The sequence below is a fragment of the Monodelphis domestica genome, chromosome 7 (assembly GCF_027887165.1).
Source record: "Monodelphis domestica isolate mMonDom1 chromosome 7, mMonDom1.pri, whole genome shotgun sequence".
NCBI classification, from domain to species: Eukaryota; Metazoa; Chordata; class Mammalia; order Didelphimorphia; family Didelphidae; genus Monodelphis; species Monodelphis domestica.
The window spans coordinates 115,534,910-115,557,229 of NC_077233.1; the positions used below are offsets into that span (position 1 = coordinate 115,534,910).

The 22,320-nt window shown below is 35.5% G+C and overlaps 1 protein-coding gene across 3 annotated transcripts in view; it reads left to right on the forward strand.

Moving 5' to 3' along the window:
* Window positions 1–22,320, forward strand: part of TTC39B (tetratricopeptide repeat domain 39B) — a 154,036-nt gene that overhangs the window by 67,904 nt on the left and 63,812 nt on the right. For 2 of the 3 annotated variants that reach the window (XM_007499587.3, XM_007499585.3), the window contains exon 2: window positions 6,386–6,420. In XM_007499587.3, the coding sequence (XP_007499649.1) occupies window positions 6,386–6,420 (35 nt within the window). Of the gene's footprint in view, window positions 1–1,223; window positions 1,385–6,385; window positions 6,421–22,320 lie in introns of those variants that run through there. The other variant, XM_007499586.3, reaches the window with a different exon arrangement.

The window sequence follows — 22,320 nt, forward strand, 5'->3', positions numbered from 1 at the left end:
TAAGTCACAGCAATGCAAAACACTGAAATTTCTTAACTATATAAGCCTTTCTTTTAGATCATGGGCTTCTTTTTAACCTGGAGCTCATGGATAGATTTTAAGAGGTCCATGAACTTGGATAGGAAAAAAATGACATCCTTATTGCAATATAATTGGTTTCCTTGGCAATCCTATATATTTTACTTTATTCATTTAAAAACATTCTGAAAAGAGGTCCATCAGTTTCACCAGGCTGCCAAAAGAGCTGTTATACAAAAAATGTTAAGAACTCCTAAAGGATAAAACATAAATTCCTCTTTTTAGTTTTAAAAACCCTCTACAATCTGACTCTAATTTATCTTTCCAAACTTTTTGGATGTTAACCTGTCCCACTCACAATCCCACTCTCACTCCACACTTTTTGATCCATTCATACTGATTTTCTTTTTCATCCTTCAAAGGATGCTCCACACAAAGGATACTCCATCTAAGCTGGCCCCTGTGAGGCCTTCTTTTCCTTTAAGATATACATCTCAGGTACCATTTTCTGTGGAAAGCTTTAACTGAACCTCTCAACTGCCAGTGGATTTTCCCCCATATGACCTTATATTTGAACTACTTTGTATATAACATGTATATTCTCTTTGTATTTATCCTTTATCTCTTTTTATATTCTTGTGTCTCTCATGAGAATGTAGGCTCCTTTCAAGTAGGGATTGTTTCATTCTTGGTATTATCCCTGGATTGTAGGAGAGGGCCTGGGACATCATAGTACTTAATTGGTCAATGGGGACTGGACCTGTGATTCTCTTGGTAAAAAGAACTGTTAGAAGAGGCACTTTCCTCTGCTAGGGTAAGTAGGCACTTTCTTTAACATTTATGATTTGAGAGTTTTCTGAAGCAGTGAGAGGCTGTGACTTTCCTAGGGGTACTAGACTAGTATGTGTCAGAGGACAGATGTGAGGCCAGGATTGAAGAATTTATCTTGGTAGAAATTAATGCAGCTTGTAAAGAGTTAAAGATTCCAAGAACTAAGAAAAGTGATAGGATATCCTCTGAATGTCCTGACTAATAAATGGATAAGTTTAAATCTAGTATGGTTCAAGTGTGGCTTAATGCTAAAGTGATCTGTGGAGTCTGAGACCTTTCAACATTCTTTATAGCCTTAGGGTTCTTTGATTCTATTATTCTAAACACACAGCTTCATTGGTGAAGAGGTGAATAGAATGTTTAGTGAAAGCTGGCATAGAAGGCTAGGGCATCAGGTAAGGAATCACTTATTCAAGTAAGGTTTCTGGAAAATCTTTGCATATCCTGTTGTTGGTTGATCGACTATCAAGATCCATCTGGCAGGCTATCAAAAGACTTAATGGAGCTAGCCTTTGAGGAGAATAATGTGCTAGAGGTAAGTAGTATTTTGGAAGATAAAGCCATAGATGATCATTTTCTGAGGGAAGTACTCATTTGGGATTTGTGACCCCATAGTTGACTTTTGCTATAAGCATTTTTTTCTTTTTCTCTAAAAGTACCATATTCCATGAACTTAGAAAAAATTAAGTCAAGTTATCATGAATTTTGGGTTATCATTTGAACAGATTTAAATAGAATAAAAATAGGCAATGAATCATTACTCTGAATGACATATGTATTTATTGTTTTTGACATCTTACCTTCTCCATTGTACTCTTTCTCTAAAATGAAGCTGGAGTGATATAAAACATATGCATCTTATTCACACCTGGTCTTGAAACTTATTTTTGAGATTCTCAACTATGTTTACTAAGTAATAAATAACTAGGTCAGAATTATACAGTAACCAATGACTGCTGGTTATAATCTAGATCATTTAGGATCTTCTACTTTTCCTCCTCACCCCTGAATCTCTCAGTATCCTCCCTTTTTCTCCTTCCCACTTGTGTTTGATGAAGGGGCAGTCTGCTGTCTTACTGAAGCAAACATATTTAGGATCCCATCTTCTCTTGTCTCCTCTATGATTTTTCCTCTCCAGTCATCTTTTATCTCTTATTCCTTAAAAAAATTTTTTCAATCACTAAAAATCTGCCTTGTCTCTCTCTTACTCCCCCCTTCAATTGAGAATAAAAGAAAAACAAAACCCTGGTTAAAAACATATAGTCAAAATCAGATTTCTCGTATTGGTCATGTCTAAAAAAACAAATCTTATTTTGTATTCTTCAATCCTTAACCTTTCTATCAGGATGTGGGTAGCATGCTTCATCATTAATCATCTGGAAATCTGGTTGGTCAGTATACTGATTCTTAATTCTTTCAACATTGTTTGTTTTTACTATATTACTGATATGTAAAGTTTTTTCCTGGTTTCGTTCACTTTACTCTGTATCAGATCATATAAATCTGTCTAGGTTTTTCTGAAATCGTCCCCTTCATCATTTCCTATAATACAGTAGAATTCCATCATGTTTGCATATTATAATTTGTTTGTCCATTGCACATTTGATGAGCACCTGCTCAAATTCTCATTCTTTGCCATTTCAAAAAGTGCTATAAATATTTCAGTACATCTGTTTATTTTGCTGAGGAATAATCCTTCTCTTAATTGATTTAGGACATCCTTTTGCCCTGGTGTATAACCTCTCCCTGAACCCTACAGTATTCTGCAGGGGTGTTCCTAACCAGACCCTTTCTCCCCTGTCTACAGATCTCAGACTGTCTCCTGGATGCTGACTTGGGCTGGAAAAAATGACTCTTTGTTACTTATTCTTAGATTTCTTTATCAGGATTCAATCTGGTTCATTTTCTAGATTTTTTTTTTTTGTGGGAGAAAGTTCACTCTATTGTTTCATACTACTCAGCTATCTTGGCTTCTCTTTTTTTGTAATTCATCTTTGATTATTCCCTATTTACTAGCTCTTTTACTTGAGTATGTGATTAATTCATGTCTTTCCCACTCTCCTCAGATACTTTACCTTGACTGCCTTTTCAAAATATCTATCATCTACTCTCTCTTTCTTCCTATTTTCTGCTAAACTTCTGCATGGAATAGTCTGTCTTTGGCTTCTTTCTACTTATTCCTTAATCTCTTCCAATTTCACTTTCACCTCTATCACTTCACAAAAGAAACCTTTCTGAGGCAAAAGAAGTGAGCTGGGATTTGAATTCATAAGTTGAATGTTTATGCTTCCTGTTCTTAACAATTATACTATTTTGGTTTCTCTTTCATTTTATGCATATGACTAATAAATATGTCTTTACCCCTAGCTTTCTTAATGCCTTAGTGTCTTTTTCATAGTTAATAAATATTTACAAATTTTACTAGTCCTATCATTTTCCTTCTACCTTAGCATTTATGACATATGAAGTAGCAGAAATCTTCTTATTCTTTGTCTCCCCCCTAGATTTATAAGTATATTGAGTTACCCAAAAAGCCTATATTCTTTTTAAGAAATTGAGATATGGAACAGATAGTAACAGAAGAGGATGAGAGGGGGTTTGACAGAAAATAAATGAGTGAGAGTTTACTATGTGATATAGAAGGGAGGAGCTTTGGACACAGGAGTGTGAGTCAGTATTAGTTCTGACTTCGTTTCTATCTTGGCATGTAACCTTGGCAGTCATTGAATAACAGAACTTTGCTATCTTTTTCATCTGTAAAATGAAGAGTTTGGATTGGGTGTTTAGAGTTCTTTTTCAGTAGTTCAGTAGTTCTTTCTTCTGTTCCCATTTTAACCAGGATCTAAATTCTCCTCAAATATATGAGTGGCTTTTCTGTGAAAAGTACTCTACCTAGTCATTGTTTAAGTTTCCCTTGTTGATCCAGCAGACCACAAAATACTTTTATGTTGCTTAAAGCCTCTACAGAGAGCTTAGACCCTATTTTATTTACTAATTTATTCATTCATTCATTCATTCATTCATTTGTTCGTTCCTTCCTTCCTTCGTTTGTTCGTTTGTTCATTTATTTATTTATTTATTTTTTAAACCCTTACCTTCTGTCTTGGAGCCAATGCTGTGTAGTAGCTCCAAGGCAGAAGAGTGGTAAGGGTAGGCAGTGGGGGTCAAGTGACTTATGCATGGTCACACCTTAAACCCTATTTTAGAGTAGCTTAGAAGAAAGAAAAATGAGAAAACTTTATTAAGAAAATATTTATTCTTTATTCTCAAATTATTGATGGAGAAAGAAAAATAAGTAAGGAAATACAGTTTCTTTTATTTAAATGAAAATATTATTGCTTTCTTTGGAAAAGTCCTTTGATGATTCTTCAGTGTATGAAGGTGATGCCAAGTTTTGTAAAGCTAAGTCAGGGGAGCATAAGCATTGGTCAGTCTGAGCAATCTGGAAAGGTTTCAGGCATGTTTATAGGAGCAGGATTGAGTCTGTTGTCTGAGTACCAGTTTAGTCCATCTTTAGAAATTTGGTTCCGGAGTTGATGAATTATATGGCCATGACCACTCATGAATGAATCAAAGAAAACAACTTAGTCTTCAGTGTTATGTATTCTCCACCTACTTCTATAGTGATGGTGATAGAAAATGGTCAGAGAAATAGTTTTTTTATGTTATCTATTGGCATGTTATGTGTAAAGTCTTAGTACAGTAATGAATGAATGGACATTATTGGATGAATAGAACTATATGAATTTTCTATAATTGTAAGATTTAAATTAATATCCAATAACTCTAAGATATAAGATGTATTAATAATCACTTGAAGTAGAAGAAACAAAAGAACAAAAGTATGAAAGCCTAACTAAAAGACTTGTGAATAAAATTCTCCCGCCTGGCACTCACCCAACTTTCACTAGCTGCATTTTGGAGAGAAGAAAGAGGGAGGAGCCAGCCCCAAATATATCCTCCCTATGTTAGCACATAATGTGAGAAGAAACATGGGAAGCTGGGGAAGAGAGTTCTGGGGAGCAAAATTCTAATTATACAACATAAATGAAAAAGAAAATAAAGGGAAGTTGCAGCTAAATGGAAAGATGATTCACAGGTTGCTTTTGGAGAGATGCTGACAAAGGTGATTGCTAGTGCAGGAGTTGTAGCCTGAGAAATGAAAAAGCCTAGAGATTAAAGGTCATGTTGTGGATGAAGAGCAGAATTTGGGAGGGGAAGACTGAGGGAAGATTGGAAAGCCAGTAGATTATGGTCAGATAAAGGAATCTTGTAATTCTTGAACATGGAGGTGGCAAGATCTAGGGTATGACTGTCTGGGCACGGCTGAGATGAATAATCTGTAGGCCCTGGGAAGCAATTAGGTTTTGGAACTGAGTGGTTAAGGTATTTGAGGAAGAGACGGTATGAATGTCGAAGTTCACACTGAGGGCAGGAGTTGTGGAAGAGAGAAAAATTGTGAGTCAGGTACTTAACTCATTGAAGAAGGGATAAGAATAATCTGGAGGTTTTTAGCCAACAGCTACCAGGATATATCTGAGTTGCTTGAGGAGGGGATGACTAAGTAATAGAAATAAGAGGAGAATCTAGAAGTGGCAAGGGGACTAAGGAATATATCAACTAATCTGCCTTGGTTAGTAAGCAGAGGGGAATGAAGAAAGCTGCTTACTTACTGAGGCAGGTTGGTGGCATTTGATTATGGGGTGGGAAAGTTGAGGATATGGGAATAAGGAATTGAGTTGTAGAATATGGTAAATGATGACCTACCTCGGGTTCAGAATCATGGGTACATATTGAGTATGACCAGGTGTGAGAAAGTTCATCATTCAGTGGAAGGCACCATTCCTCTTCCTAAAGGAAGCTGGAGATTGGGCTGGAGACAAGTTGGAGCACGAACTAGAAGGCAAATGATCAGAAGGGAGACCCTATTTCACTACTTTTTTTTCCTCCAAAGATTGGAGATTAGGTAGGAAACTTTGTAGCAAGTGAAAGAAGCCTTACTTCCCACAAACTTTCCTCTTCCCTTAAGGGACAGGTGCAGCAGGAGATGGGAAGGCCCGAGGTCAAGGGGAAGATTGTTTACTTTTGCACTGGAAGTTCTCATTCTTGTTGGGAGATCAGGCTGGCAGCACACGGTAGAATTTGCTTTTTGGCACAAATGGAAGTTGCTCCAGTAGCCTCTGGGAGGTTGGTTAGAGGAAGGACTCACTCCTCTTCTCTCCTGAAGTTGTAGATCAGGATGGTGTAAGAACTGATCTGTCAATCTGAACTATTGAAATCACTTAACAGTACTGAAAATTGGGAAGTGGGAAAAAAGCAAAATTTACCTTGATTATGAATTTGGTGAAACTGAAAATGGCATAAAGTAGTCACAAGGAGGGGAGCAAGAAAGCCTGAAATGTGTTGCTGATAAAGGACTGGTGGGCTTGTCATATACAGAATCAGCCATTACTGAATAATAGATTTTTTCCTCTCACCTTAAGGATCACTGTTCTCTAATTATGGCAAACCCACAATTTTTATTTTCTTTTTCTAGGAAACCTTTGAAGATGCCTTTGAAAGCCTCCCTTTGTAAGTATATATTTCTTAAAAATTGAATTTTATGATGAATCTTTAAGAAATAGGTTTTATTCTCACCTTTGTTCATAATGTGGTGGTGAAGGTAGGACTAGGGATGGAAATTTACCTAATACACAGTTTTAGACCTAGTTCTTCACATATTAGAGGTAATTAAACAAAGAATTGTTTTGAAATATAGAATTCTCATTGTGTCAGCTGTGCAAGAGATGCCTGTTACATTTTCTTATTTCTTAAAAGTATATCCACTATTTCTAATATAAGAAAAGCCTTGCTTGATTGGGATCCTTTTATTCTGGATTAATCATATATTTAAGATTGTCTCTGGGGAAATCAAAGAGACCTTTCATACCACTGTCCTTTCTTTTCATCTTTCATTTTGATGTTCTTCCATTTCCTTTAGCCTCAAGTAAAAACTTTTCATATTTCCCCCCATATTTACCCAAGTTCCAATCCTGACTTGAAGAAGTTTCTCTCTTAAATATATGGAATAATTTTTGTTTCATTTATTTATGTTAAAAGGTGGTTTTTATTGTCATGCAAAACACACTTTCCTATTGTCATTATTGTAAGAGCACACTTATACATAACAAAATAAAACCATAAATACACCTATGTGAAAGATGACTCCAGCAGTGTTGTCTTTGAAGGTATATAGCATTCCCTGTCATAAGTCTTTCAGGATTGTCCCAGATAATTGCATTGCTGAGAGTAGCCATATTTTCACAGTTAATCATTGGACAACATTGCTGTTACTATATATGATGTTCTCCCAGTTCTGCTTATTTCATTCTGCATCAGTTCCCACAGATTTTTCTAGCTTTTTCTGAAATGATCTTGCTTATCATTTATAGCCCCAAAGCATAAAATCATTTTTGATTAACTTTTCTTTGAGTTTTCACTAGGAGACCTGGGATCATGTCCCAGTGCCCTTTGCCACATTGTAACCTTGAATAAATAACCATAACCTTTCTTGTCTTTAGTTTCTTTATATATGTGAAATAAAAATGTGGGGTTGGATCAGTTACCAGAGATTTGTGTTTTAGGGCTTTGTGTATAGCCCCCAAAGGTTTGTGAACGTGGGTGAGAAAAATATCTCATCTTTGTTTTCACTGCTTCTAACTGAAATAACACTTCTTCAGTTAGAAATATGGGCAAACAACATTATTCTCTGAAGAGAACCATAAGGCTTCACTAGACTGCCAAAAAGGGATATGTTATATGTAAAAAGTTACAAACTCCAACGCTCGATGTCTAAAGTATTTTCCAGCCCTAAAACTCATCTTAAGTCCATACACCTGTGGATGTATGTAGGCCTGAAGTATATTTCCAGTGGTGACTCTGGGACAAGGTGGCATATAAGACCTCACCCGTTCTGGGCAGCTCAGAAAGCATAGGTATCCATATTGCACAAATGATAGGACCAATATTATTAAAAATAGGTTTGTATAATTAATAAGGCTACTATTGATATCGAATACAGAAAAGGACACGTGGTGATAGTTCTAGTTCAGTTCAATTCCTATTCCATCTTCAGTTTACCTTTCACATAGGCCACATTTATTTATTTATTCATTCATTCATTTATTTGTTTCTTTATTCATCCATTCATTCATTTATTCATTCATTTGTTTATTTGTTTATTCATTCATTTGTTTATTTATATTCATCTATTTTTTAAGTTTTGGAAAATGTTATTTAATTAATTTAGAATATTTTTCCATGGTTACAAGATTTTTGTTCTTTCCCTCCCCTGTCCCCATCTCTCTTCCATAGCTGATGCACAGTTCCACTGGGTTTTATATTTGTCATTGATCAAGAACTATTTCCATATTATTGATATTTGCACTAGGGTGATCATTTAGAGCAGGGGTCCCCAAATTTTTTACCCAGGGGGGTAATTCACTGTCCTTCAGGCTATTGGGGGACTGGACTATAAAAAAAATCTATGAACAAATCCCTATGCACACTGCACATATCTTATTTTAAAGTAAAAAAACAAAATGGGAACAAATACAATATTTAAAATAAAGAATAAGTAAATTAAATAAACAAACCGACAACATAATAGCCCCTATAATAGGGGCCATTATGCTTTGCATCTAGGGGAATATGAAGGCCATTGTACTACTGTGTTTCCCTGAAAATAAGACACTGTCATATTACTTTGACCCCCACCCCCAAAACAGGGGGTGTCATAAAACACCCAGTGGTGGTGGTGGGCTTCTCACAGTAGAGACCCACCGCTGACGTCACAGGCCAGATCACTGCTATCCGATGCCTGTATACAGTTCTGGAGGCGGTGCTGGGCCTGTGACACTGTATACTGCTGTCTGAGATAGCGGAAGCTGCAGTGCTGGCTGTGAAGGGCCTGTCATACCTTGCACAGACCCACCACTGCCACTACTATACTGGGCAGCAGTATACACAGTGTGGAATCTCCTCCCCAAGATCACCACTCACCATGCTGGCATCTTCCATTGTGTAGCCACGTAATCCTTTGCACGGTGTCTCGTTCTCCTTCAGTTACTCTCAGAACAAGGTGCAACACAAAGGATTATATCACCAGAAGTAGTACTGTGCTTTGAGGCACCGCCACATACAGTACTCCAGGATCCTGGGCTCCTCTCACTGACCACCAGTGAAAGAGGTGCCCCTTCTGGAAGTGCAGTGGGGGCTGGATAAATGGCCTCAGGGGACCACATGTGACCCGTGGGCCTTAGTTTGGGGACCCCCTGATTTGAGTCTATATCCCCAATCATATCCCCATCAACCTATGTGACCGACGAGTTGTTTTTCTTCTGTGTTTCTACTCCCACAGTTCTTCTTCTGAATGTGGATGGTGTTCTTTCTCATAAGTCTCTCAGAATTGTCCTGGATCATTGCATTGCTATTAATAGAAAAGTCCATTACTTTCAATTGTGCCACAGTGTATCCATCTCTGTGTATAATGTTCCTCTGGTTCTGCTTCTTTCACTCTGCATCAATTCCTGGAGGTTGTTCCAGTTCACATGGAATTCCTCCAGTTCATTATTCCTTTGAGCACAATAGTATTCCATCATCAACATGTTCCACAATTTGTTCAGCTATTCCCCAATCAAAAGACTTCCCCCCGTTTTCCAATTTTTTGACACCATAAAGAGCGCAGCTATGAATATTTTGGTACAAGTCTTTTTCCCTATTATCTCTTTGGGGTATAAACCCAGCAGTGATATGGCTGGATCAAAGGGCAGGCAGTTTAACTGCCATCCAGAATAGTTGGATCAATTCACAACTCCATCAGCAATGCAATAATGTCCTAATTTTGCTACATCCCCTCCAACATTTATTACTTTCCTTTGCTCTCATGTTAGCCAATCTGCTAGGTATGAGGTGGTACCTCAGAGTTGTTTTGATTTGCATTTCTCTGATTATTAAGAGATTTAGAACACCTTTTCATGTGCTTATTAATAGTTTTGCTTTCTTTAACTGAAAATTGCCTATTCATGTCTCTTGTCCATTTATCAATTGGGGAATGACTTGATTTTTTTGTATAATTGATTTAGTTTCTTATAAATTTTAGTGATTAGCCCTTTGTCAGAGGTTTTGGTTATAAAGATTTTTTCCCCAATTTATTGCTTCCCTTCTAATTTTGGTTGCATTAGTTTTGTTTATACAAACCCTTTTAATTTAATATATTCAAAATTATTTATTTTACATTTTGTAATTTTTCTAACTCTTAGTTGGTCTGAAATTCTTTCCTTTCCCAAAGATCTGACAGGTATACTATTCTGTGTTCACCTAATTTACTTATAGTTTCCTTTTTTATATTCAAGTCTTTCACCCATTCTGAGTTTACCTTGTTGTAGGGTATGAGATTTGATCCAAACCCAATCTCTCCCATATTGTTTTCCAATTTTTCCAGCAGTTTTTGTCAAATAGTGGATTTTTGTCCCCAAAACTGGGATTTTTGGATTTATCATAGACTGTCTTCCAGAGGTCACTTACTCCAAATCTATTCCATTGATACTCCCTTCTGTCTCTTAGACAGTTTTGATGACATTGATAGACATTGTTTTGATGACCACTGCTTCATAGTATAGTTTTAGATCTGGTACTGCTAGGCCACCTTCCTTCACATTTTTTTTTCATTATTTGCCTTGATATTCTTGATCTTTTGTTCTTCCAAATGAACTTTGTTAGGGTTTTTTTTCTAATTCAGTAAAAAAGTTTTTTGGTAGTTTGATGGGTATGACACTGAATAAGTAAATTATTTTGGGTAGGATTATCATTTTTATTATGTTAGCTCATCCTACCCATGAGCAATGAATGTTTTTCCAATTATTTTACATCTAGTTTTAATTGTGTGTAGAGAGTGTTTTGTAGTTGTGTTCATATAGTTCCTATGTTTGTCTTGGCAGATAGATTCCTAAGTATTTTATATTGTCTATGGTGATTTTAAAGGGAATTTCTCTTTCTAACTCTTGTTTCTGGGATGAGTTGGAAGTATATAGAAATGCTGATGATTTATGAGGGTTTAATTTGTATCCTGCAACTTTGCCTAAGTTGTTGATTATTTCCACTAGCTTTTTATATGATTCTTTAGGATTCTTTAGTTAGACCATCATATCATCTGCAAAGAATGATAACTTGGTCTCCTCATTACCTATTTTAATACCTTAAATTTCTTTTTCTTATCTAATTGCTACTACTAGTGTTTCTAGTACAGTGTTAAATAATAAAGGTTATAATGGGCATCCTTGTGTAAAGGATAATTTTAGCATTGTGACCTAAATTATATTAATTATTGGTCACCATGGGTATCCCAAATAATAAAATAAAAATACCCAAGTCAGTCTGAAACTTTATGGTGACTTAATATAGTGGAAAGAAATTAAGAAGAAGGGAGAAGGAATGGCTATAGGATTTTCTCCCGCCTGGCTTATATTGGGCGGGAAGATTAGGGGATCTAGAAAGTAAGGGTTTGGAGTGTGAAAGAGGAAGGAATCAGCCTGAACTCCAAGAGGGCCCAACCAAGATGCCTGAACCTGAATTAGTTCAAGGGAAAACTCACAGCCAAAACCTAGACAAATAGCTGCCACCATGCCAAGATGTCGGAATGCTTAGCACGCTGTCAGCCAGAGATGCCTCTCCAGGAAAAGAGACCAAAGAGAGCAAGTGACTTGCCCTATATAGACGGTTTTACATCACTTTCCTGCGTCTCATCTGTACCAATGTTAGCTTAGCTTAACTTAGGACAGCCCAGGGGTCTGTCCACTGTTTCTTCTGCATATGTCTTTTGAAGGCCATTTTCTCAAATACTTAATCCTTGAGTATGGTGCAGACATTCCTGACCTTGTTAAACTAAGTAAGGTGGAGTAATGTAGAGTTCCCAAGACTTGATTCTGTTAAACCAAGTATTTCCATTGTTACTAATCAGGAGATAGCTAAATCAGAGCTTCTAAAGTACAGTCTGAGTAGGGTGGAGTAGTTTTAAATTCACACTTGTTTCACTCCTGATCTTATTGGGAAGGCTTATAATTTATCCCCACTGCAGGTGATGCTTGCTGATAGTTTTAGTATATACTGTTTATTAATTTTTTTAAAAGCCCTTCTATTCCTATACTTTCTAGTGTTTTCATTAGGAATGAATGTTGTATTTTGTTAAAGGATTTTTCTACATCTATTGAGATAATCATGTGATTTTTGTTGGTTTGCGTGTTGATATGGTCAATGATGTGAATGATTTTCCTGATATTAAACCATCCTTGCATTCCTGGCATAAATCCCACCTGATCATAATGAACAACTCTCTTGATCACTTGTTGTAGTCTTTTGCTAGTATTCCTTTTTTTTTTTTTGCATCTATGTTCATTAAAGAGATTGGTCTATAGTTTTCTTTCTCTGTTTTTGACCTCCCTGGCTTTGGAATCAGTACCATATTTGTGTCATAAAAGGAATTTGGTAGAATTCCCTCTTTGCTTATTATGTCAAATAGTTTATGTAGTATTAGGAGTAATTGTTATTTAAATGTTTGATAGAATTCACTTGTGAATCCATCAGGCCCTGGAGATTTTTTCTTATGGAGCTCTTTGATGGCTTGTTCAATTTCTTTTTCTCATATGAGATTATTTAAGTGTTCTATTTCTTATTCTGTTAATCTAGGCAATTTATATTTTTGTAAATATTCATCCATATCACCTAGATTGCCATATTTATTGCTATATAATAATTGGGCAAAATAGTTTTTAATGATTGCCTTAATTTCCTCTTCATTAGAGGTGAGATCTCCCTTTTCATCTTGGATACTGTTAATTTGGTTTTCTTCTTTCCTTTTTTTATTAGATTGACCAGTACTTTGTCTATTATATGTTTTTTCAAAGTATCAGCTTCTAGTCTTGTTTATTAATTTAATAGTTCCTTTTCTTTTGATTTTATTGATTTCTCCTTTAATTTTTAGGATCTCTAATTTAGTTTTTATCTGGGCATTTTTAATTCATTCACTTTCTAGTTTTTTAATTTGCATGCCCAATTCATTGACTTCTGCCCTCCCTAATTTCTTGATGTATGCACTCAAGCACATAGGTCACATTTATAGTAGTGCCATTTGTAGGTAAAGGGTGGTAGCAGAACTGTCAAATCTGAGGAGGCAATTGGTTGTTTCATATGTCATGGGCAGTCAACAATCCAAAGCCTTAAATTATGTGTGAAACAAAGAAACCTTTATGCTTTTGATGACTTATGTGGGTGATAAAAGAGTGCCATCCATCAGCATCCCCTCAGTCTGTGTTGTTTTTAATCCCATCTACTCTACTGGATAGGGACTTCCCTTCTGAAATTTTGTCCTCATCAAAGCCCAGGAAATTTACCCCTTGAAATTTTAACCATTTCTTTATTAGACTTGGCCATAGCCTGTCACACCACAACAGGTATTAAATGTTTAGAAGAAAAGGCAGACTGCTCATGATGCAAAATGAGGGGAAAACAGATGGAGAACCTTGTTTGAAATATTTAAAGTCAGAGAAAAGATTTTATTGTATTTGATAGATTCTTTATGAGAATTTATGGAAACCAGAGAAGAATCTTATAAAATGTGTGTTATATATTAGTAGAGGAAATGCCTGTTAGTCAGAACATGGATCCATCATATATATATATATATATATATATATATATATATATATGTGTGTGTGTGTGTGTGTGTGTGTGTGTGTCTTTACTTTTGCTAAAACTCAATCTGTTTACATGATTTATACTCCCCCTTTTCTTAAATTTATGAAATGCAGACAAAAACCCAAACCATTGAACAGCTAAAATAAATGTTATAGTTCATATATTTTATTTATAACTGCATTTCTCATTCAGATCCTCAACTCTTATTTTAAACATAGTTCTAATAGTACGAGTAATTTTTTTCAGATCATGGTAAATTCAGTATTATATATTAAAGGATTAAGGACTAGATATTTTTATGCTCTGACAAGCTGAAAGAAGTGGTAGTTCAGTACAAGCAAAGAGATCACAGATCTGGAGCTGTATGCTACCTCAGAAGTTATTTGTCCTTCGACCCTTCATTTGACAGATAAATAAGCAGAGGCCTAGGAAAGTTAAGTGTAATTTGTCTAATGTAACACATGGTAGAGCTGAGATTTAGACTCAAAACCTTTGTCTCCCAAGCCATCCTTCATCTCATTCTGCATCATCTGAAGTAATTGAATGAGAGAAACTAAAGTGTGGTAGCTTTATTTTTATGCCTAACATGTAACATGTTTACTCTGAATCTTTGTTTTTTTCTGGTGAAGATCAGATTATTTTAGTCCTTAGACCCCATCTTAGTTGATGTCTTTGAATAGCCAGCTAATCTCAGCCTCAGCCAAGCCATATTAAATTTACTGCCCTCTGATTTTGAAGAGAAAAAAGAGATTTTGAAGAGAATATAATGAAGTCTCATGGCTATCCTCGATTCCCCAGTGCCTCTAGTTTTGTTGTCCATGGTGAAGGTAGGGCTTAAAAATGGGAGGCTATATGAATATTAGTGGTAGAAGACTCCTGGTAGTGGAATATTCCTGGAAAGGTTTAGAAGAAAAGATTATGAACCTCCTAAGACTTGGGTGCCTTAATAAAAAAGAGGGAAGAATTATAAAATTAGATATAAAGAAAAATTACAGCAGTTTGGCACATTCAGTATAGGAACAAACAACCTTCCATCCTTTGGTAAGCCTTGAAGTCAAAAGTAGGGTTGCATCGTGTTGCAGCCCATTTTGATAATTGATATTTTTTGATGATGATCCTGAGTCAATAAAGAAAAGACAACTATCTTCAGTAAACTGTGCTACTGAAGAGAGGAAGGAATAATGCCTTTTAGAAGAATTTATATCCAAAGTGGTTTTAAAAAAAGCTAACAGTAAAAAGGTATATATTTCATTTACCTGGAAAATATTAATACATATCTTATTTCCTTCTGATTTCAGATAAATTAGGCATTAATATGCCTTCTGTATCTTTGAACCTCTTCAAAAGTAAAAAGGGTGCTCCTCTAGTAACTTTCCTTTCCTTTTATTGGAAAACAGTTATCTCCTTTGGTTTCATGTTCTTTTCCTCTGTTGATTTGTAAATTAAAGTTTTAGCTTGAATGGATCAAGTAACTTGCCCATTGTCTCACAGTGTGGCACAGTGGCAGAAAAAGAATTTGAACCCTTCACTTGACTCCAAATCTGTTGTCTTTACTATTACACTGGGTCTTTCTCTTTTGCCAGGGAAAAACTCTGATTTTTATTCAGTTGCTTCTAGCTAATTTCCGTTTTTCTTCCATTTTAATTGACCACAGTGTGCTATGATTTAAAGTGACTGATATCTAAAGTGTCATTTAAACCTCATTTTTCTTATCTATAGAATGGGATAAAACTTCCATCTCTGCCTATAAAATCCAATAAAGCTTAAGTTACTGTGAGACTGAAACAGGATAACTTACATATGAAAATGCTTTGAAAACTATACTTATACTCATATGGCTTTGTGAAATCATTGACGTGGGAGTTTCCTTCAACAATGCAGATTGCAACCTATCTCTGCCAACTTATACATGCCTGGCCTTATATACACATATAAATGTGTATATACACACATTTATCTCTATCTCTATCTCTATCTCTATCTCTATCTCTATCTCTATCTCTATCTCTATCTCTATCTCTATCTCTATCTCTATCTCTATCTCTATCTCTATCTCTATCTCTCTCTATCTCTATATTCATGCACCTGCTTGTATGCAAGTTGTATTCTGTTTCCTCATAGTGGTTGTATAGGTGATCCTTGATTTTCAAAGGCTACACCAATGGAGCATGGCTTTTGACAAATTCTGCCATGCTAGGAAGAATTCATTTATAGTCCCAGCATTAGTCTGTACATGTTTTCCAAGGATCAATTTAGCTCTGTGCTAAGAAACTCATTACTAGTAGCAGTAGACTGACCATTTGTTGGTGAGTTCTTTGAGTGAAGTGTAATACACCTCATGATATGGCAAACCCTAATAAATGTTTGAAGTTAGATGACAAATCAGAAATTAATTTTATGTTGTAACTTGTATGGCTGGTTTTAAGTAAATCTTTAGTTAAATTAATATGAACTGTGTCCTAAAATGGACATTCCAAGGGATAGAGAGAGAGAGAGTGAGTGAGTGTGTTCTGAAGACAGCTCTCTCTATATATACATACACATATATACATATATTTTTAAAATTCCATTTCAGATTTGAGTAACATGGAGTAAGCTTTAGGGTGAGGAGCATGAAAATTGGTCTGGGTTTGGGAAACTTGAATTAAAGATGAGGTTTGAAAACTTTGGCACTCTCCAAAGTAGGCCTAGGTAATTTTATTTTATACATGCTTCTTGTTCTTAGTCTTTGATGTATTATCTCTGAATTTACATGTATTCTGTGTTCCTTTTGAGTAAATCCAAGAAAACATCTTTTTGTGGTCCAGTATATGTGGAAAAGGAGGATCAAATGATAGATTTAGACATCCTTTTGTAGTGGCAGTGGCAGAGGAAGAAAAGTAAGTAGAGGTGAGATGTAGTAGGTTTTGTATCAAAGGGGTTCAGGTGGCTCAGAGGTCAAGAAGGTCAGGGTTCTTGTTGCCTTGACTTGGGGTTCTGAGATCAGAGAAGTTTAGGGACAATTGTAAGGAGAATGTTTAGGGTGGGTCATAGCTAAAGGGGCTTCTGAACTGAATCAAAGAGGAAGCTGGAATCTACCATAGTTTAGTAGATGAAGGAAGCAGCCTACTGGTAAGAGCCCTAGATTTGGAGTCAGGATCTGGGTTTGAGTTCTGCTCTGCCTACTTACCACATGTATGTACCACATGAACTCCAAAAAGCCCCTTCTAGTTCTAAATCATTCTAGGATCACAGGTTGGCCCAAGACCAAATATACTTGCTTTCTTCAGTCTCAGACTATAAGCCAATGATGTCAAACTCAAATAGAAATAGAGCCACTAATTTTATAGTTCTAAAATGCTATATTATTTATATTTTATTATATTTTAATTTACTTTGTGAGGTATTTCCCAATGACATTTTAATTTGGTTCAATCATCACTGCAGTATTGTTGGCTTTTTGTTTGATACTTATGTTGTAAACCATCTTTCATGGCTCATCTTCATGGCCTGTGGCTATGGTAAGGGTAGAATTAGCTGTCTCTATAGTGGCCAGATAATGTCTCATAGGTAGGAGGCACATCAGTAGGACTACATGGGAAGGAGTAATTGGTCTCCATTGTTATTTCTACAATGACTTGTATAGGACCAGAAGTTTAGACCCAGGTAGGAAAGTGAGAGGGAATCCATGGGTAATGAGAATTCAGAGTTAGCAAGCCTTAGAACAAAAGAGCAGTCTTAGAGAACTGGATTAGTTCTTGTGATTATGAGTCAGAGCCTTTTTATTTTCTGCTCTGCTTTTATCTGTGTGCCAGTAAAGATTGATAAGTTAATACCAAGGAGTAACCAGGGAAGTGAAGTCCTATAGGCTCTCATAGAAACTTGTCCTACAGCAGGAATTAAAGGCACTATACTATCTAGGACTTTTTACCATCAAAAGACTGGATTTAAAAGGTTTAATAATTGATGAGAACTCAACCCAAGATAGTTTCCTCTGACCTCATTGAATTTCTCATTCTTTCATGAGAAATGAGATTTGATATACTACTTGGTCTTTAGCTAATCTTTCCTGCATATAACTTGTCTTTATATCCAAAGATAAAAATCCTAAACAGAAATTCTCTTGATATTCTGTCTACTACAATTATAAAATAATGAAGTTTTATTTTATGTTTAAAATAAAATTGTAATTATAACTTACATGACATGGTATCATTCAGACATGAAGTTAGCCTAGTGTGCCTCTGGTCAAATACTATTTGAAGTACCAACTGCCATTGTATTTGTTTGGAAACACTAATTTTAAAGTCTCAACGAATTTGAGAGGAAGTAGAAATCTGACTGAGAATTTGAATTTCAAAAACCAACTGTGGTTGCATAGAAGCAAGCATTTAATATTGTCAGTAAAAATAATTTTATGCAAAAAATAGATAGGAGAAAAGATAGCAAAATTTTAATTTTGATCCATCATCTTTTATTAAAAAGTTCAAATTATGGGGGCAGCTGGGTGGCTCAGTGGCTTGAGAGCCAGGCCTAGAGATGGTAGGTCCTAGGTTCAAATCTGGCCTCAGACACTTCCCAGCTGTGTGACCCTGGTCAAGCCACTTGACCCCCATTGCCTATCCCTTACCACTCTTCTGCCTTGGAGCCAATACACAGTATTGACTCCAAAATGGAAGGTAAGGGTTTTTAAAAAAAATAAAAAAAGTTCAAATTATATTAAATGTACCACAGAAATAACTGGGCACACTTCATCCTCCTCAGAAATAATGTTCTAATATAGAATGTGGAAGGATAGTTGGAGACCAACAAAGATAGATAAGCTATGATCTTTCAGTATAATTATAAGCATCCTGCAAAGATTTTATATTATTCTAATAGGATTTCTAATTTATATTTTTCTAATAGGAAGAGATAAGACGTATCCAGATAGATGTAAAAATATAATATTAATTAGAATGTAATAAACATGTAAATAAGTGTAAAGTAATAGAGCAGATGAGGGAGAAATTATTTCCGGATGGAGTGATTTGGGGATGCCTTTGTGGAGATGGTGGCATTTGAATGGGTTCTTAAAGGATAGGTAGCTGTAGCTAAATGGAGGTCAATCATTAAAAATTTATTAAGTGCTTACTATGTTCTGGGTGTTCTGATAAGTATTAGAAATACAAATCAGTCAATCAAAAAACATTTACTGAGGGCCTACAATGTGCCAGAAGGCACTGTACTTCGGAATTGAGGATAAAAATAAAAACAATGAAGTTATTTATCTCTTTTCTCAAGGAATTTATATTCTACTGATAGCCAACAACTACATATATAAATATATGGAGAATAAGAAGAGAATAAACATATGGTTGTTAAATATAATATATGTGAGGGGATCAGGAAAGGCTTCTTTTTGAAGGTGGTGCTGGTGGGGTCTTGAAGGAAGAGCAATTCTCAGAGATGTAGATGAGGTTCCAGGTGTGAAGGGCTGCTAGTGAAAATGGATCTCTTGTCTTCAAAAAGCTATAGACACAGACAACTCATAACTACTGAATCTGCTTCTTCATCTATAAAATGGGAGTAGTAGCACTTTATTATCTACCTCACAGTATTGTGGTGGTGACAAGTTGTTTTATGATGAAAATACTTCAGAAATGTGAGCTATCATTTACTCTTATGCTTTCATCATCATCATCATCATATTTCATTTATCTCTTTTTGATGAGGTTCAGATTGAAACAGTTTTGAGACAAGTCACTACTTTTCTATTGTTTTATATTTAATATAGACTGGATTTTTGCATAGGTGGGTAGAATGACTGATTTTAGAAGTTCAAAAAAATTATAAGAATGTAAGATCAGCCTCTAAAGATAGATTGAAAGCATCAATTTTCATTTGGTACAATTCCAGTTACAAAAAGGATGACATGTGCCTCATCTTGTTCCCATGTGATTTTTATCTCTTCCTCTAGGTCCCTATTTTGACACCTTTTTGTTCCATGTAGCTTAGAGATTGAATATTTGGCATGGCCGCTCCTACTTAAATCAATGCTATGTGATTGTGGGCAATAGTTTGGTTTGTGATAATAATCCAATTGTAGTACAGCTTATTGGTTGAGTTCTTTAGGATATTTTGAAATCTTTATGGTTTGGGGATTTGCTGTCAATCTGTGAAAGATGACTTTATTTTTGATGTATAATTTTAGCCACCATGGCAAATCTTTGCAAGGTATTTAGGAATTGGTAAAATTTTATAGTCTGCAGTTATGTTTTGCACAATTTCCACCTTCTCCTTACATAAAAATACATTAATCACTAAGTCTGGATTCCTTAAGTATAACCCTTTTGTAAAATTTGGTGGTAGTGACCTCATCTTGAATTGACATCATAATTCCTTACTCCTTTTCCCATGAACAAGTTCACATGAGAAAGTTGTTGATCATCTCCAATTTATCCAGTATTTATCCTGTTGTACCTAGTTGTTTGCACATCCCCCCCCCAATAGTTGTTTGCATAATGTCTCCTTAAGAGCAAGCCCTATTGTTTGGCAGGTGCCTAAAATTTTTTGTACTGACTGATTCAGCCAATTTTTTGGGGGGGATTTCTTTAATATGGTTGGCTGCATTCATGTGGCATGTTGTCCAGTGGAGAGACTTTGTGTTCTACTTTGGGATCTTAGCTGCTTTATATAAACTCCATCTCGAGTCAAAATATTTTAGGTTGTATTTAACAAATCCAATGACATGCATTTGTTGCAATAGGCAATAGGCAAATATCTATTGTCAATTTTCACTGTTGCCTGGTGAAGTGATGTGTAACTGTTCCAAAGATATCTATATAGATTTTTGATTTGTTTGTGAAGTTCTCTGAGAATGTCTATCAGTCCTTTAACTTATTTTTGACAATGAAGTGATAATCTTTTTTATTGCTTTCTTAAGGTATTAAATCCAGTATATTGTTAATATTGTATAGATTTTTAAAACATTTTCTGAATCTCTTATAGTTCATTTTATTGTTCAGAATGTGTACATTGAAACTGGTTTTTACGTGATTTTTGCACCTTGTGTTATTTGAATTCTGGAAACAATAGTTAAGACAGAAACTCTTTGAAAAGCCCAGAGTAAACAGAATTGAGAAAAGAAATCTACTATCAAAATACAAATGGAGAATGTGTCACCCTCCCTAGAGGATGGTCTACTCTTTATTCTGGAAGGTGCTTCCTTCCTTTCATCTCTTCTGGGTGGCAGTCTAATTGGATATTGTCTCCTGTTTCCTTAACCTTTTGTAAGGAGACAAAATCCAAAACTCATTATTAGTCCTCACTACAGTTCATATAAGTATATATATTAGTCAAATATCCATTAGACTGCTTTGAAATGTTTTATTATTGTTAACCCACTTTTTGAACTTTAACTTTTGCAATTTCTTTTAGCTTTTGTTCCCCACTGCCATCCCATGGGAAACATTCATTTTCTCTCTCTCAAAACAATTCTTGTAGTTGATTAAATGCATGTGAAGATCAACTAGCTAATGCACTTAATGCTCTGTATACCTTGAAATATTGTATAAATGCAACTGTTGTTATTAAAGTCCACAAAAACTAAGTGACCTGCCTAGGGTCACACAAGTAGTTAGTAGTAAAGCTGAAATTTGAACCCAGCTCCTGATATTTTACTCTAGCGCTATCGTTTCTGCTCTAGAGTAAACTTTTATTTTTAACTTGGTTTTTATAGAGGAAAGATATCTCAACACATACATACACACATATTTTTTAGACTGACTTCAATGTTAATAAACCTAAAAAACATTTCTCAAGATCATATGATATTGTGACTTAAGAGTAGCAGGACCTTATACATTTTAAAGGAGAGAAACTGGGGTTCTGAATGGTTAATTGCTTAAGGATTTAAATGAATATGGTACTTCAGACCTAATACATACAGAATTAAAGATTTTATATGTGTTTTTTCCCCTTCGTCTCATCCAACTATTCTGCTTTCTTAAGGTCAGTAAAAACTGCCTGTTAATGCAGTAATTAGCTGGAGTATGGGGCAGTAAGGAAGAGCATCAGCTTCCAAGTCAGAAGACTTCCTGCTTTGCCACTAAATATCTGTGTGGTCTTTGAATCTACTTGGCCTGAGTCAATTTTCTTATCTGGAAAAAAAAGTATTAAACTACATTGTCTCTAAAGGAACCTTCTGACTCAAAATCCTGTGCTTAATGGCCAGTCCATGTCCTGTATGTATTCTCTTTTCTGGCACTGGCTCAAGTGTTCTCTCACTGTACTGTTCTTGTAATGTGATCCACTACTCACTAGTCATGTTTCAAAAGGCCTCTTCAACAGTTAACATGTATTTTTTTTGTGGCATTTACTCATTTAGACTTTAAACAATGATAAATGAGCCATGTGTAAACTGCCATCATCATATCTGCCTTTTTACTTCTTTTGCTTTCTAATTTTATTAAATTTAGGAGAGAGAGAACTTTTTTCCTTAACAGATTTTCTACCTCCTACTCCCTATAGTAATTTCTAGTTAAACTGAAAATGCTTAATTGAACTCTAGTTTAAAAATCTAAGTCATTCATATTTTTCTCTTCTGTATTTCCCCTTTGGTAGTTAAGCAGTGATGGATTAGAATTAGGCTGCAGTACAGATTGGAAAAAATCTCCCAGCATCCTCTTCCTGCTGAGGCATTAGCTACAGCAAGGACGATAGCTTCCACTACAGCTGACATTTCTTTAAATTTTGATATGGAACGTCCTGTGATGCTGCAGG